This window comes from Schistocerca serialis, chromosome 2, assembly GCF_023864345.2.
Source record: "Schistocerca serialis cubense isolate TAMUIC-IGC-003099 chromosome 2, iqSchSeri2.2, whole genome shotgun sequence".
Lineage (NCBI taxonomy): Eukaryota > Metazoa > Arthropoda > Insecta > Orthoptera > Acrididae > Schistocerca > Schistocerca serialis.
The window spans coordinates 359,929,094-359,948,357 of NC_064639.1; the positions used below are offsets into that span (position 1 = coordinate 359,929,094).

Here is a 19,264-nt window from a genome sequence, read left to right on the forward strand (position 1 = left end):
GTTGGTAAGTTGCTGGAGGGAGATGGCCACATTTGCACAAACAAGTCACCTAATCCTCCAGGGCAGGGGGAAGGGGAAGGGGATGGGGAGGGGGAGGGGGAGGGGAGATGAGCTCACCGCCATGTTCAATCACATCCCAGATATGTTCAATCCGGTTCAGATCTGGAAAGCTGGGGGGGGGCGGGGGGGGGGGGGGGCGGCAGCATATCAATTGGAACTCGCCACTCCATCACACTCCTTGTCTCATTAGGTGACACACCATCTTGTTGAAATATGCCACTGCCATTGGGAAACATGATCTTCATGATAGGGTGTATCTGGTCTATAACCAGTGTACGATATTCCTTGGTCATCATGGTACCTTGCAAGAAATCCACTTGACCCATGGATGCCCACATGAATGTTCCCCAAAGCATAATTGAGCTGCCAGCAGCTTGTCTTCACACCAAGGTGCTGGTCCCCTGGAAGATGATGGATTCATGCCCTCCCACTGGCATGATGAAAAAGGTATAGGGATTCCTCAGACCTTGGAATGCTAAGCCACTGGCGTCAACATTCCCATTTCAGTCGTAGTTGTCAATGTCACGGCATTAACATTGGGACATGCACGGGTCATAGGCTGCGGAGGCCTACTGTTAGGAGTGTTTGGTGCACAGTGTTTTCAGACACACTTGTACTCTGCCCCTCAGACACATTTGTACTCTGCCCAGCATTACAGTCTGATGTTAGTTCTGTCACAGTCGCCGCCTGTCCTGCTTTACCAGTCTGCCCAGCCTAGAACGCCCACCATCTGTAATGAGGGGGGGCCTCCCAACCCAATGACATCTGGATGTGGATATGCATAGCACAGCTTTACATTGAAAATTCTCAGAGCTCATGTTGCTATATGACTAACAGTGGTACAATTAGAGAATCTGGACTCTCACAATCATTAGCTATTATCAAAAGGAATAGGACTGGGAAGAAAATGATCATAGCATATTACGTACTTTCATCACACGTCTCCCTGTGATTGGTAGTGTGTATAGGTAGTGTGTATAGGTAGATAGGAATAGAAGCGTTTGAAATGTGGTGCTACAGAAGAATGCTGAAGATTAGATGGGTAGATCACATAACTAATGAGGAGGTATTGAATAGAATTGGGGAGAAGAGAAATTTGTGCCACAACTTGACTAGAAGAAGGGATCATTTGGTAGGACATGTTTTGAGGCATCAAGGGATCACCAATTTAGTATTGGAGGGCAGCGTGGAGAATAAAAATTGTAGAGGGAGACCAAGAGATGAATACACTAAGCAGAGTCAGAAGGATGTAGGTTGCAGTAGGTACTGGAAGATGAAGAAGCTTGCACAGGATAGAGTAGCATGGAGAGCCATATCAAATCAGTCTCTGGACTGAAGACGACGATGACAACAACAACAACAACAACAACTCAGGCAGATGTAAATAGCATTTACTTTAGCATCATGGTATATTTCATACTTTCATTACACGTCACCCTGTGATTGGTAGCGTTTACAGGTAGATGTAAATAGCAGTTACATTAGGGTACGGGTAACCCTAGTATATTATATATGTATAAAATGACATCATAAGTAAAGGAGATTTCATGTACTGAGAAAAGGCCTTCGAAGTTACTGTCTGTCAAAATGAAATATGTAGGAAATGTGATCATGTTACACACACAAATTTTAGGCAAATATGAATCTTAACCATCTGAAAGCCACCGATTTTGAAATCCATATAGAACAACTGACCTCTTTGCACAAAATCTCCAGAGGGACAGAATAACAATCAATACTACTCATTTTCAGTATAGGAAATTACTGCTCCTAGGCACCTTATCTTGACTATTAAAAAACAAAGCCTCTTGTTACCTGTAATGTAGAAGAAAGCTGCTTGCTTCCTCTAGTCATCATTCCATGCAATGCTACAGGATGTTGTGGGATGTCAATATTTACAGCCCCCACTGTAAGCAAACCAGAATTCTTGTCCTTTGAGCGTCGAGAAATGCTTGAGTAAAGTGCCTGAGACTTTCCTACAGTCACTTTCACCACTGTCCTAGAAGCAAGAAAGGTATTTCACAGTGAGACAGGTATCTGAAACATATGATGACAAGCATCTACCTATGCCTGACCAGATGTTGAATGTGAGATTTTGTAGTGGAAGATGTAATATTATGACAGATCAACAATTTGTGAAAACATTAAAGATTTTTCAGTGTAATATTAAAATTCATATTACAAATGAGAACACAGGCAGGATGATATGCTTTTATGTCTTATTTCACTATTCTGATCATACAAATGATTTGGAAGAATCAAACCAAAGCTTATTTGAATGCATCTCTCCACGTGCATTTCAAATTCACTTAGTTCATGTATCAATCATGGATTATTGATCATAAGACTTTGATTTTAAAAGATTCAGACCACTCAGAAATAATAAACATTTGAATGGTCACTACATTTTTCACAGCTTGAATCATTGACAGAAATATTATGAGAACTTACTGCTGACTTGGAGCAACACCTTCAAGCAGTACTATCATTGTACGACCAACGTGCCCAGTTAAAGAACATTCAAAGCTTGCAGGACGAGACTTTTTACGGCATGTCAGACTTGCATGTAGACTGGTTATCTCTGCTTCTAACTTCAGTCCACTCAGAGTTGCCAGGAGGCGGGTACGGTGAATCCTTGCCACACCAAACACTACAAGACGAGTCCTTTCACCAGTCACCACATCTGTAGGTGTGAGTGTGTTATTAAAAAAAAGCTGTTAAATACTAACTGCACAATGAACAAGGAAATCACACCAAAGTATGGAAGGAAAGGTGGGGGTGGAGAGATGGAAAGGAGATGGAGAGTGAGAGATTACATATTCAAAAAATATCAAATTGCACAAGTGATTTCTAATGTTTGATCAAATAGGTTATTCATGGTATAGTTGTAATTATGTAAATGAGGATCACAATTGTTGTAGTAAATGTACACAAAATATCCAGTACTATTTTATGGTAAACAAACAATGTGAAAAAAATGATGTGAATGACAAAATTGTTTAAAGTTGGTCCAAAACTGTAGGTATAGAAGCTGTAAGGAAACACTCTGTGCAAAATGGGATAGATAACATAGAAATCCAGTTATGGAAGTGGACACCCTGTAGGCTTTTTTTTCCACAGAGAAAATGAAGCACTTCTGTGAACTTTCTGTTACTTTCCACAGTCATGGGACATGAAAATAAAACTAAACTAAGCACCTTGTAATGGAGTAGCAAAAACCTTCAACAGTCAACATGTCAACAGACAGGCTACATAAAATGAAAGTGCAATTCTGTGACTCGAGTTTGATTTAAAAATACAGCATATTGTAAAAGGATCTAACTGTACAAGCTGTTTTTATTTTTTGATGAAATTTGTTTATCATTTTGTAATTATGATTATGTAAATCATGAACATAGTTGTAGGCCATGCATATTAAATATTATGATGATATTCAATGTTATTCATGGTATATATATATATATATATATATATATATATATATATATATATACGTGTCTGCTTGTGTCTGTATATGTGTGGATGGATATGTGTGTGTGCGCGAGTGTATACCCGTCCTTTTTTCCCCCTAAGGTAAGTCTTTCCGCTCCCGGGATTGGAATGACTCCTTACCCTCTCCCTTAAAACCCACGTCCTTTCATCTTTCCCTCTCCTTCCCTCTTTCCTGATGAAGCAACCGTTGGTTGCGAAAGCTTGAATTTTTTGTGTGTGTTTGTTTGTGCATCTATCAACCTGCCAGCGCTTACACAAACTACATCATACAGCAGCTTGTAGAAGTAGAAGGCACCCCAGCAATCGACACCTCCACAGAAAGGCTGCAGGAGTTGAAAGAACAGTTCTATGAACAAAGACTCATTTCCTGTTTGTTCAAAACAAGACCTGTCACCTATGAACAACTATGTAAGAAAGGCAGGTCATAAAATGTAAAAATCTGTATGCAAGAAATGGTAGTATTAGTGACAGTGACACTGCAATGCAATCATGTTTACATCATGGCCATGTTGTGCATGCAATTGTATGTAACATCTTCAAAGGCAATAAAGTTCCTTAAAAAAAATTATTCACACAATTCCTCTTTAATTTTTGAAAGCTGTCACTTGAAATCACTTGAACCATCAATAGTCAAGGATAGCTACTACCCTTATGTGTTTCTGTTTGACATAGTATTTAGCACAAGTAATCACGTCACAGCATTTGTACTATTTGTTTACAAGCACCCTATATACGTGAGCCCAATGGTATCACGAGAAAGGTGATAAACAATTGATTCAAAAGGTTTCAAAGACCAGGGCACGGAATCTTCTTTCTGTACTCTTTCACTCTGCTTGTCTTATAATGAAGACTGATTCTATAGGACCAAAATGTATAATTTCTTTTGGTATTATGGTTGACTACATTCCTATACTTTCTCACCTATCTTCACTGTCTCAAAGTCTGGTTTTCTCACTCTATTTTCCAATTCCATAATTTTAATTATGGACATGTCTAGTTTCAGTGGGACAAATTATTATAGTATGTATTATATATAGTCACATGAGAAATTTGTACAGTGTTACTGTGATGGCAAGCACTTTTTGGTTGAAAATATTAGAAAAAAAAAAACAAAGAAAAGAGACTATGCAATGCAGAGTTTTAAAGCCGGGCACTTCATGCCATTCTACATAAATGTTACATTCCCTATGGAGAAGTGCAAATTAATTTCTCCTTCTATAAAAGGATATGTGAATATATTTCCTATTCTCAAACACATGATGATAACTACTTTCTTGAGTTCAATGAATACTTTCTGCCTATGTGAGAAGTTACCCCAGAATATTATCCCATAGGGCATCATGACTCAAAAATTGGATGGGAAAAAAAGGTTAACTTACAGATTTCCATGTGCCCAAAATGTGGAATTCTTTACAGTTACTGAATTTGTGTGTAATCAGTAAAGAACTTTAACCCTACAGAACAACTATTGTGATTTTTTCCCACTCTGACAATACAATGTAGCATTCCTGTTTGTACTACGTTAACATCCTAGCGCAACTTTCAGTAACCTGTTTCTTTAAAAAGTAATAAACGAGGCATATGCTGAAGCATTATGGATGATACAACTAAATGCCATAAATAAGTTGCAAAAGATCGAAACTGAAATTTCAACTCTTAAAAATTTTATATGCTGAGAGAATGTAGAAATAGCTCTCTCGGCAGAGCAGACCTTTTGAAATTCAAATTGAGATAGATTAAGAAAGTACAAGAGCATTAAGATTTAACGAGGCTTAAAGTATCACAAATGAGGTCACTACAGACAGAACACATACTTTGATAGGGAAAGGACATCAAACATGTCGTTTCAAGGGAATCATCCTGCAATTCACATCACACTATTTATGGAAATTGTGGAACCTACATCTGGAGAGTTGGATGATGATTTGAACTGTTGTCCTCCCAAATGTCAGCCTAGTGTCTTGCCACTCTGCCACTTTGGCAAGTGTGATTGACTACTGGTCCCATTATTGCAAAGGTGGATGACAACCCTTTAATATTAACTGATCAAGGATTTTCTATAGAGTTGCTGGGAATGGCATATTTCAATATTTATGGAAAAATATTCTGAATTAATTATGTATTAGGCTTGTAGCTAAGGACATTACATATTACATGATCACACCATTTTAGTGTCTTATTGCAGATACCATCAAATACTTAATATTACTTTTAAGAGTCGTTAGTTACTTACATGTTCCATAAATAATTTTAACAATTTTTTTAACAAAATTATATGGAATGAGTCAGTTTACAGGATATATATATAGCAATGAATCATGTTGCTCATTATTTAAAAATCTGAAATTATTAGCAGTAACCCCCCCCCCTCCCCATTTTTCTGCATGCCAATTTAGAACTATGCAGGGAGAACTGCTTTGATCACACTTATAATTCAAGAAAAAAGAATATTTTATGCTCCATCTCATCATTTAAACTTACATGCTCAGACTCCCTAGGATATGGGAATGAAAATTTATAAAAAAACCAATGGCTCTAGATTCACTGAAAAGAAAGCTATACTCTGGTTCAGAGATGCTGCTATTCTGCTGAAGATTTCATGAATGATGAACTGAATATTTGAGCAGGATGTAGTTTATTTATTGTCTTTTTGTGTGAATATGTAAAGGCATCGTTTCATAAAAAAAGTTACATTAATGTTTAAATATAACTCCATGTCATTATACATGAGTTTTATAACAGTGAAATTGTATTAACCATATTTTGACTTGTCTCCTGTACTCTAAATCAAATGTTTAGCATACATATATTATGAGACAAATAAATCATATTCACAATAACATGTAAATTAACATATTTTTCAGTACTACTCATGCATCAACATTTAAAACTAGATGCTTTTGTACAGGCTACCAGTATTTAAATAATAATTTGTTTATGAAATTGAAGCCACTGCCCAGAAGAAATCAGCTTTCTCAGAATTCTGTGAAAGTCAATTTTCAGAGAACCATTCAATAATTATTTGAAAAATGTATGAACAATTTTTTGTGTTGCTTTCTCTCTAATTGGGTTTATTATAACACTATTAACATCTTTCTTATTTCAGATAAGAATGAATGAGAAATTTTCATTTCACATTTCCTCTATAGTTTCTTAAGTTCTTGAATTAAAGTCTCCATCTATTTTTAAATAGTAATTATCAAACATAATGCAACACATGAACTATCTTTCATACTGTTCCTACTTTCTTTAATAAAAATAATGTCACTATCTATACTTTATTTCACTCTGTTCCTCTCTTAACAATATTTCGTACTGATTGGATTTCATTGTCCGACCAGTCAATTTCTGACAAGGTATACGTATGCCGGAGTACTTTTCTTAGAATGTTACGGTCCACTTTATACTACGAAAGCACTCCAGGATCCATAATTCTGGCTATTTTATAGATTTTCATTTTTCATCATGCACTGATTTAATACTTGTAGTGATCCAAGGTTTTTTTTTTAAGATAATGATCCACAGTTTTTTAAAGACAACTTAGTATTACACAATTATTACTTTTGTTTATGGGAAAACTACTTTGAACAATGGTTATAAGCTTCTTAACATATATGTTGTATTTAGAGCAACATTTTTAAGCTTTCTCTAATTTTTCATTTGTTTTGTGATTAAACACACTCATTGTTTTTGTAGAGAGTTTCCAGACAGTATGTATATCTAAATTATGTAATATGTCTTGCTGAGTACAATGATCTGACAATATATTTCCAACCTCCTCCCCCCCCCCCCCCCCCCCACTTTTTACACTGAAGTAGGAAAATTTATGATTGATACTAAATTGTAAGTCACTAATAATATCTCTAGCTCATTTTTCCTGTCAGATTCCCCTAAGACATTTACATGAATATGACCACAAATCAACATTTCCTTCTTTCTGCGTGTGGACAGCACAATAAGGGATAGAAATTTTTCAGTGATGTTTCTCAATTACTCAGAACACAGTAAGAAGAGCAATTATTACAATGTCTAACATTAACATAGTTCTCTATCCTGATGTAAACATAATTTAATATTTAAAAATTTACATTAATTTTATGACTTAACAGCTTCTTCCTTGTCCAGAAAAGAATATCTAGCTAATTTATAACTACGCACTTTTAAGATTTCCTATGGCTGCATTAATATGGTATTGAGACAAAAGATTGACATCAGTTTTTTTCAAATGACTAAGCTGTTGCAAACAAAAAAACTTGCTTTACTTTTTACTCCCCTAATATACTGTTGAAGCAAGTCAATTTCCTATTTCCCTCTACTCTTATGTGATGAACTGGGAGTCTTTGTCAGTTTAATTTTCTGTAATACTGTCCATCTGAATTCTAGTTTTGGACTAAGACATTAGTCTCATCTGAGCCTAATAAGTGCAGAGGTTTGCATTTGTGTACTGGTAGACTCCAGACCACTTACATTTCCTGCCAATAGATCTGATGACTTGTCTATAACACTCCTATTCAATTGTAGGTCATAAGAAGTGAACCTCTCTGCAGCAACCAAAGAAACTACAATGATATGAAGTCTGACAGCCATTGCAAAGAAGCTGCACAGCTCCGTATTTACTCACTTAACAGTAGCGTTAATCCAGGGCTGGTCTTGGCGTCACAGGACCTCAATAAAACCCACACTTAAAGGGTACAATGGATAACACTATTTTGTCCGGGTCACACCTAATACTATATTTTATGTTCCATACCAAACAAGCAAAACTGTTTCCAGCTCCTCCAACTACAAGCATTAGGTCATCATTGCCAAAATCTTTACACATATGTTTAAGTTTTTTGTTACCAGGGTAAGGATAGCATAGAATTTGTTACCTGTACACTGAACCTGTAGCTGCTACAGAAATGCTAACTAGAGACAGAGCTCGTCTTTTCCTATTTTGTTACTCTCTTGATTTATCTGTAAGTTTCCCAGATTTTTTTCCTATTGTATCTTATATTCCTCAATACCTATATAAGAGTCTTTCTTCCACGGGTAGTTTGAAAACATTTTTCCACGCAAATGACTTATGATTTGGTGCCCCTTCTCTCCCCTTTCTCCTTGTACACTTTCACCTGCGTCAGTTTTTGCTACTACTTGTGATACACACTATATATAAGTCTTGCTCTTGGGAAGCCCCTCTCAGCTTGGCACCCCAAGTGGTCCCTACAACTTGTGGTATGTCCTGTATAAAAATCTTTCAGCTGTGGCAACTCTGGCATCCCTCTCAGCTTGGTGTCTGTGTGGCAGCTTGGATCGACTCAGCCTTAAACTGGCACTACTTTCTTCTCCAATTTTGGCAGGAAGTGAGCTCTACTGGTTAACAAAACAGAAATTTTGCTAACAAAAAAATTTCACCTTTTTGTCCTCTGCTTGTACCTGTTCCCAATAGATGTATATGTTCAGTTGATATTTTTTGCAATAGTTTTTACTCTCAAGAAGCTGAACGCTGTTACAAATTTTATTTTCATTTCATGACAAAGCACCCCCCCCCCCTCCCCCCTTGCAACACAAGACTATTTTCTATTTTATTAAATTTGTATTAAAACTTAATGTTAACTTATCTGCTTTTAGTAATGAAACTCAATTTCATTAAGACTGTGTCCATCAGCTCTATTGCAATCATATATAAAGATACACTAGGAATACTGTAATCATATATATATTCTCCACTCCTTGTTCTCTACAGAATATATTCTAATAAAAATAACAATAATTCAATTTCAAACAAAAAAAATCCAGGATAGAATGCAACAAGATTATGATAGCTACTACTCATCATACAGCGAGATGCTCAGTCAGATATAGTCATAACAAAATGACTGTCACATAATAAGCTTTTGGCCAAAATATGTAAGACATGAGGATTAAACTCAGGCATGATCTGAATTCAGGCTTTATAGTACTAGGCCATGGTCGCAGTATACAAGTCTTTGACACAGACCTTAGCCGAAAGCTTATTTTGTGACAGTCTTTCTGTTGAGTCTATCTGTGACTCAGCATCTCTGCTATATGGTGAGTAGCATCTATCCTTTTCATAATAATTAAATTTTATGGCATTCTTTCACTACAGAGTAAAAAAATATGGTAAGATGTGGGGAATGAACTCCAGCGTGATCTGAATTCAGGCTTTATAGTACTTGACCACAGTCTCAGTTTACAAGCCTTTCCCTCCTCAAGTACATCTTGATCAAAATTACTAATTCTTTAATTTCCCAGGAACTATTAGGTTGTGTGTCTAACACATATAAGCAAAATTTCATTACTATGACAGCCTTACAAACCATTCCACCAGTTCCAAAATCGATCCCACTACATGACCTTTGACCTTGATTATTTTGAAAACTCTTTCACAGGAGTTACTTTCGAGTGGTCCCAACCAGAATGCTGAAACTCACTGAAGTCAGTTGGCCTCAGGGTCTGGCCTCTTCTTGTATGGCAACATTCACACTTGTTACACTTCACTAATCAGGTCCAAAAATTTTAAAAACACCCTATCTTAAACAAACCAGCAGGTATAAAGGAATGTTAAATTACAAGACTTTGATTATTTCCAGCATTAAAATGAAGCCTAGAAGTACGTCTGTTTGCGAGAGCTGAACTATGTACTTTTCATGTTGTTTTACTTTCCTTAAAGCCAACACCGACAAATCCAGTTATGTAAATACACACAGCTTATATTTGTACAAGCAAGAAACATTTTAATATGCTTCAAATCTCTTATTTACATAACTGTTTATGAAAGCAAAATTCTAAATGCACTCATAGACACAGCACTGACACTTAATCCTCCAGTTTTCTCAAAATTTTAATTTCAGGCTAAATCAGTAACTGTACAGTGCTGATATACTGAATGTATCCTACACTAATCACCAAATAATGGTGTCTTTAATACACTGAAAAATTAAAAACTTAAACACACTATATTGATGTTCCATAATTATTAACAAATGAAAAACTTCTGGAGACATAACTGCAGAAGGTAGTATTGCATAGTGTACAAACTGCTTGCAATAGCATGTTCATCACTGGTGGCAATAGGACGATCTGTGTCCGCATTAAAAATATACAATATTTGAAAACATCCAACTATATCCTTACTGGAGATCAGCCAACAGATCCTTAGCAAAAATTAAGAAGCAATTTTACAAAGCATAACTTGGCAAAACTGAAGCTTGCAGAAGAATGTAGTTATATACAATAAGCTCTTATTTGCAACAAATATTGGGTATTTACAGACTGACACACTGTATTCATACCACACTAGTACATTTACCACCAAAGAATATCAACACAATTTTGGACATGAGAGAAGTTTTTGTTTGCTAACTGCTGAAACACTAAAATCTGTAACTACGCACACACACAACATGGCTCCAGTTATTCCTGTTTCATCATTATGTGGTTCTTTTCAGTGTTAGATAGTACTGACCTTCTTAAACACTAGTTCGACTCTTCACGACCTGTTTCTTGCTGCAACAAATACTTTTATTTCTGTCTAAGCAGAAGTGTTTCCTACTACATTATATAGCATTCTATACATATGTTACACAATTAACTATCATTCAGCATTATATCTAACATAAAATTTGTGTGTGTGAGCTGCATTTCCATGAGTGTGTATGTGTGTGTTTGTCGTCTAATTATGAAGAATGCCCTACTGGCTGAAAGCCTGAATATTTGTGACAGTCTTTTTGTTGTGCCTATCTACGACTCAGCATCTCCGCTATATGGTGAGTAGCAACTTTCCTTATCACAATATTGCTATAAAACTTCTGCTGTGTAATGAAAGAATGGAATAGGTATCATCAGGTTAACAGAAAGTTAATGGTGACACTATATCCCACACTACCTGGACAAATTAAAGTACCCACAATGCTGCAAAACACTTAAGAAGTTATGGATCATACTTCAGTTGGTTTATGTGTCATGAACAGTGACACTATTACAAAAAATTGTTACCTTGCAAGAAGATATCATCATATGATGCTTGATTTAATGTGAGCACTCACATATTAAAAGTAGCTAATTACTTTTGAAAGATTCATACACCTTAAGCTCTAGAATATCAACAATTTTTCTTGAGGAGAAAGGTAAGACACACTTTCATATGTATCGAGTATATACAGCTTTTCCTGTTTCGAGGCTCAACTTTCAAAAGATTACTCTTCTACGACTTCCACCTTCATGTGGATTCTTATTTTCATTCTATTATTTCATACAAGTTATTTAATCAATCAAGCAAAAAAAGTAAACTAATGTTGTTTTTTTTGAGTGTATGGTTTAAGTTTCTATTTTATGTGCAAAAAATAACATTCATTCTAATATTTCACAGAAGTTATTTAATCAAGCAAGCAATCAAATGTAAACTTAAGTATTTTTTCTGAGGTGTGGTTTCAAGTTTCTTTTTTAGGTGCAAAAAGAGAAGACTCTAATTGGATGCTTACATAAATCTACATTTTGCCAAAAGAGAAGTGCATAAAATAACATTCACTATATAAGCAGGAACGTACTCAGTTCTCTCATTCTGTCCTGCTGTACAGGTGTTAGTCTTGCCAAGTGTTCAGAACCACCATTCACAAGGCCTTTCTCTACATCTTCATTGGCCCTTGCTTCCATCAGTAAGTCGTACTTTCTATTTCCTTTGTATCCTTCTGATACATCAGCTGGCACTGAAAACCTGGAAATAAAAATCTTTTTTTCCTAAACAACATGAAATGGACAGAGCTGAAACATATCATTAATAAGTAACATTGTCATTACATTGGGTAAATAAAAGAGCTACTGGCTCAACAATTTTAAAGAAAAGTGAATAAATAAAGAAGTAAGATCTCTATTAGTGTCAGTGTTCCACTGTTATACATATCAAGAATGGGAAGTAATATAAATTCTTTTACAGTGAGTATTTATTGTAAATTCTGTTTAAAATAATCTGTTGTGTTCTTCCACTATTGTATAATTTTTAAAATACAAATGGATCCTACCAAACTGCCAAACTGAAATCCAGTTAACAGCAGAGAGTGAATCTATAAAGTATTAGTACTTCTGTGTTTCAAGAATTGTAGTTTAAAGTATTTATCCTACTGCAGGTGTTTGGATTTGGTATCATCCAACATCTGGTGGCGCATTTCCATTTCTCTTAGTACATGGTGTAGTTCCTCTCTCTGTCCACTGCTATAGACAGATTTTTGAGCTGCGATAAATTATGAACTTAAGCTTTCTTGAATCACAAAAAGATGCTTTTTCTCTGTTTTCTCACCTTCCACACTGCCCCAATCAGAAACTATTCTTATAATTTAAAAAAATATACTTTGAAAAATGGTACCCAAACAAGAAGTTTTGTATTTTATTTGTAAGCTGTGTGGGATGTATTCTTTGCCCACAATATTTTACTCTGATTCAACAATGTTTCACCACACTGTGATTCTTATAAACAAGTCAGTAGTTTACTGATTTTAATTTTTAACACTCTAATTTTTTCATGCAATAAATTTACTTTAATCTTTTTGTCGCTCAGTGTTTCAAGCTCAACATTTTAGTTATAATTACTTCTTTTAATATTGATAGCTTGCAAACAGAGTTCACCCTTAAAATACTTGGTGGCCTTGCACAATGACTACAGTGATACTCCCATGAGAACCACCTTCCTGGACGCTGACCACCTCCTCTCTGATGGCTCCATCCCCACTCCGTCCAAATTAAACCAACCAACCACCAACAGTACCTGCACTTTGACAGCTGTCACCTCTTCCACACCAAAAATCCCTCCATACAGCCTAGCCACACGGGATGGCATATCTGACGTACTGACAAGAGCTCCCTTGCCCAGTATGCTAAAGGTCTCACTAAGGCTTTCAATGACAGGCACTATCACCCAGATTTAGTCCATAAACATCTCCTTTGTCATTTCCCCACACATTCTCAATCCTCTGACCACCCCAATAACAAGCTACAAAGAAATTCCCCCTTCATGAACCAATACCACCCCGAACTGGAATAAATGAACCACATCCTTCATTGAGGGACATCCTATCCATGGTCCTTTCCACCCTGCCTTAAGTGCTGCTCTGTCACCCACTCAACCTTCAAAACACCTCAGTTACTCCATCCCTACACTACTCCCAAAACCAACCACTTGCCACAGATATCATGTCCCTGTGGAAGACACAGGTGCAAGACTTGCCCAAGCCACCCTCCTATTCCAATCCTTTCAATGGCTTATCCTCCCCTATCAGAGGCCTGGCCACCTGTTAAAGCAGCCATGTCGCATACCAGCTCTGCTGCAATCACTGCACAGCTTTTTACATTGGTATGACTACCAACCAGCTGTCCCTCAGAATGAATGTCCTCCACCGAACTGTGGCCAAAAGCAAAGTAGACTACCCTGTGGCACAGCGTGCAGCTGAACATAACATGCTTGACACAACCTGGACCATGAGTATCCCCCCTTCCACCACCAGCTTTTCTGAACTGTGCAGATGGGAGATATCCTTACAACACATTCTCTGCTCCTGAAATTATCCCAGGTTCAACCTATAGTAACCCTCACCCTCACTGTGTGCACCTTCTGCCAATGCACCCAAGTGTCTTTCCCCTTCTCTGCTCATCTCTTTTTCTGACACCCCCCCCAATCCAGATAGCTGCTTTCCTTTAGTGTGACAACTAAATTCCGATCCGAGCTGCCAGAGATGGCAGTCATGTGTGCATGAAATGTGGTTGCTTGTGTGTGTGTGTGTGTGTGTGTGTGTGTGGTTCTTTTCTGAAGAAGGCTTTGGCTGGAAGCTAAATCATAACAGTCATGCCCGTTTGCAACTTAATATGTCATTTTTATGGTGATTTAATATATTATTATTATTATTATTATTATTATTTGTCAGTTAATTAAAAATATTCTTTACTTATTGTTATAAATAAATATTCCGTGTGTGTGTTTTTATTTTAATTATTGGTTTAGTTTTGGTTTTAGTTGGTTTAGCTTAGTTCCTTATTTCGTTTTACCTTTACGCTCCTGAAAACCTGGAAAATATAAATATTTCATTTTAAATACCACGAGAGCAAGAGATGTTTTCCACAGTGGCGACTCACGGAAATTCCTCGTCATTATCTGCTCCACCTGAATTCTCTAAAACCTTTACCCGCTTCGCAAATCGTTTGGCACAGCTGTGTGCTATGTTGTTTCATGAGTCTGACGATAGGTCTAATAATTTAGCAAGTTAAATTTTATTAATTCGGAGATAATCTCTTGATGAATTCTGAGCATGGAAAATTCAGGTTCACACTATCATTCCAAACTTCACCTCCGAGTGATCTACATCTTGTAATATCTCTACTGTGATAATTAACTAATTTCAGTATGGAGATATACACATCTTGAATACTTGATGTTAGCTATTGGATTTTATTGTGTGCAAAATACTACTTCAATATTTACTATATACCATAATGGTGTCTCACAACAATACAATCTCCTCTGACATGTCCGATCCCTCCATTTCCTTCACAAAGAGTCTTTAAAACAAAATCTTTGGTTCCGTAAGACACGGATATATGTTCGTAGCACAGAACAACCTATTCTCACAATCGGGACATGCCATTCACCACAATATCAATTCGTCGCACCCAAATTAGGGTTTTGCATGCATTGTTACACCATAGTGAGTAGCAATCTATCCCTTCCCTCTGTTTCTTGTGCTTCATATGCCACAATACCCCTTCTCACGAAGCTATCTATCACAACAGTTGCATTCCATCCCAAAATTAACTTCCCTACCACATCTCAAACATTTCAGGATTGTTACAAATAATTTGGAAATGGGCCAACTAACACAATTAAAATTTACACACTTTAGACCCAAAAGCTGTATAACACATGGCATATACCATTATTAAGTGACAAAAAAGACCACAGTTATATGAATAGTTACCAATCTGTAGACTGTAAAAATGTTTTGGCCCCCTTCTCAATTACCGTGATATGAAAATCACACAATTTTTAACACAACACTAATGTGTGGTAAACAACAAAAGCTACTTACATGTGACAATTACTACTTATTAAAAAGACTTAATTAGTGCACATGAAATTATGACACAACCCAAGTGTCAGTGTATTTAAATTACTACCAGTACATGACTTTTTTATGTACCAACAATGGTTATCTACTTAGCCTGAAAAATACATAAGCCTACCTGAGCAGTAACAGACTGTGGGAGAGGTCAGTTACCTTTTAAATCTGCTATGAAAAGTGGTTGTAAAGTAATCAGAAACTACTAGAATTTCTGTAAAATAATACTGCAATGCTGTGTGAAACATAAATAAAAACAAGAACAAAGAAATCCTATGTTCATAAGAAGCATTGAGCAATACTACTTTTAAATGCCATGTGCCTTATTTACTTACACTATTGTAAGTTCTCTGGAAAAAGAAATAAGAAAAGCATCTGATAAAATTGCATTAGGTTTTATATTCACTAGTAGCTACCATTTCTTACGCAGATAATTTAGGTTTTCTAGTCCCCCCGAAGTGAATACCAGTGGTTTCATTTCATATTAGTAATATTTTATGTCACTATTTTCTGGAAACTTATAACAGCACTCTGTAGAACTTTAAATATGTTCAAGGTTTTGAAAAGAGATTTTATAGGGTCATTATGAACAATAAGTGACAATTTTGTGAGAATAATTAGGACGCCATTTTCTTGTCAGACCTTTAGTGATACGCATATGCTCAAATTCCCTGGAAATAGAATGTGCAGTCCATTAGTCCATTCCAAAACTTTATCACAGTAATTCTATCTCTCTTGGTTAACGACTCCTCTTTTGTGCCATTTTTTTTATAATAAATGATCATGTAGATCAAGGACAGATACCATATTCAAAACTTCATGAATGCACAATGCGCCACATGCATGTGGTCCAGGACTTGGCATAGCTCATTACTACTTCGTACACTTTGTCCAGTGTGATATTTCATTTAGCAGTGCAATCTAACACTGTTTCTTCTGGCATTTGGTGCGGCATGCTTCGGTCAGCATGACTTTCTTCAGTTCGGCAGAACTGTCATAACAGCGCTGTTTCACTAGTCACCCCTGGTATAAAGAAAGTTCAAAGGTCCAGTAGCTGGTTGCATAAAAAGAGGCGTTCTAGCGACTCAAAGGCCTTTACAAATGAATGTGAACCACAGTTATTTTTTGAAGAGAAAGATGTGAATTCTCAGTATCTATTATGTTGTCACATTATGACAGATATCGCAAATTTGCAAAAGCGCAGCATTTCAACACCAGGTACAAAGAATAAAGATTTAGTTGGTGATGAAAGAGTAAAAAATTACAATGATCAACAGATGATTTTTAAAGAGTTCATTGCTTTGTATATCAATAAGAACTTTGTGCTAAATTTGCAGGCTTGGGGCACATGAACAGCAAATTTTCTGGAGTCCCACACATTATTACACTATCAGTTTCAAGATTTTGATGGAATTGAATGAATTGTAAGGAGACAACATACGTTACTGCGAAGTACAATGGTTAAGTTGAGGGGCATGATTGGAATGATTTTTTGATTTCAGATGCACTATTATTGAATTTCTGGAGGGAATAGGAAAGTAGGAACTAAAATTAAGAGATCCAAATGGGATCGCAGACATGTCATTTTTAGTGGACTTGATTGCACACTGATAAGCAACGTACAACTGATTTAATAGGGAAAGTGAATTCATTTAAAAATAACGTTGCACTGTGGAAGGAACAGATCCCCCCCCACACACACACACACAAAAAGGAGGAAAAACTAAATAAATCATACACTTCCCTCCGCTCTCTAGTAGTAAACAAAATCTGAATTTTGAGAATTCATTGGGGCACTGAAAGAATTACAGGAACAGTTTCTTAAACATTTTCAGGATGCTGCCAATCTTTTTATGAGCTGTTTTTGAGACAGTTTGTTGTTTCAGTTGAAACTGCCCCTGCGCATGTGGTAAAGGAACTGACCGATCTACAATGTAATTTCCATTTAAAAGAGAAAAATCTTGTATTTTAAAAGTCCAGAAGTTTATGAAGTTTTCCTTGAGAATAATTTCGAAGTCTTCATAAGAAGACTGCAAATGCACGTGAACTTTTTGATTAACATGTGAGTGTAAATGAATCTTTTTCAAATTACAAAATTTAGTAAGTCATGATTGCATGGCAAACTGAATGGCGAAAATCTGTGAAACTCTTTGTGTCTGCCAGTGTGCCAATAATCTGAGGCAGGTATAAATTTTTATTGTGTTTTCAGTGAGCCAAAAATAATTAAATAATAGTGAAAATTGTTTTCTTTGTAATCTATGTTGCTGGGAAATATGAAACCAAGCCACATACAAAACATTCAGTCTTCCTTGTGTGACTACATTGCCATTTAATGTTGCAGGTCCGCAGTCTCAGACAGTGTGGCATGTTGGTGGAGGAAGTGCGCAGTTGGACAACAGATATCGACATGTGTGCAAGAGCTTCGTGCTGATGTAGAATTCTTGACCACCCCTAATGAAGAGATTCAACATTTCTCTTTGAATTTTTAACATTTTTGCATGAAAGTATATCAATTACATTTCCCCAAAAAATGCAGAACCTGGTGCAAGCATCAAATGGAAATGAATTTCGGCACCCATTCACATTACCCTTTTACACTATTGACAAGGTGCCAATGTACAGAATGGAATCACTCATGAATCTATGTGAAAACAAGTTATGGAGACACACATTGCACAAAACTGACCCTAACATTGAAGGAAGAAACAATGATCTATGATTATAAATAAAGGGATCATCCAAGGCCAAAATAGATAACAATGTTAGAAATGAAAGAGTGAGCACACTACAGACATAAGAATAAATTCTAACAATTTAGTGTTTAGATGATCACAAAGATGCATAACAACCACAATAGCTGAGCACATCAGGAAACAACTTTTTACCAAGATGATATTAAGCGTTGTAGGGCCAACCAGCTAATCAGATATGGTCATGGAAAGTCACAATGCGTGTGCGAGTGAACTCTACAGAATTCATTACTGTTTAATTGTTAAAACTTATGTGCTCTCCATTATCAAGACAATACCTCGGCAATAAGAAAAAGAGTGCTTCCATTACTAAGGAATTCCTTGGTGTGGCATATTAATGCACCATTGTTCTTCAATGTTGAACTGCAACCTTCTGCTGTGATACGTTTTGTCATAACTGACTTAATAGCAGTTAATAAGCAAATTACAAATGTGTCCTTGTGCTTTGGCTGAATGCAAAAGTGATCAAGCTCCTATGCAGTATGTCTCACTTTTCTGCCCAACATTATACACGCCATTTTTAGGTGGAATGCAAGAACAAGTGCATAGCAGACTGCTTGTCCAATGCTCTAGGGCAGATCAGTTTTGATGAAACATGACACAACACACCACAACACACACACTGAGGTGACAAACACCATAGGATACCTCCTAATTTGTGTCTGACCTCCTTTTGCCATGTAAAGTGCAGCAATTGGATGTGGCTCGAGCTCAACAAGTCGATGGAAGTCTCTTGAAGAAATTCGGAGCCATGCTGCCTCTTCAGCCATCCATAATTGTGGAAGTGTCGCCAGAGCAGGATTTTGTGCACAGACTGACCTCTCGATGGGATTCATGTTGGGCAATCTGGGTAGCCAATCC

General features: G+C 36.5%; 1 protein-coding gene across 1 annotated transcript in view; it reads right to left on the reverse strand.

Annotated features, from left to right (window-relative positions):
• LOC126457180 (transmembrane protein KIAA1109) overlaps positions 1–19,264 on the reverse strand; it is a 507,473-nt gene that overhangs the window by 182,465 nt on the left and 305,744 nt on the right. The window contains exons 52-54 of the mRNA XM_050093265.1: positions 12,102–12,268; positions 2,512–2,743; positions 1,876–2,059 (exon numbers count right to left, since the gene is read on the reverse strand). Of these exons, the coding sequence (XP_049949222.1) occupies positions 1,876–2,059; positions 2,512–2,743; positions 12,102–12,268 (583 nt within the window). The remainder of the gene's footprint in view (positions 1–1,875; positions 2,060–2,511; positions 2,744–12,101; positions 12,269–19,264) is intronic.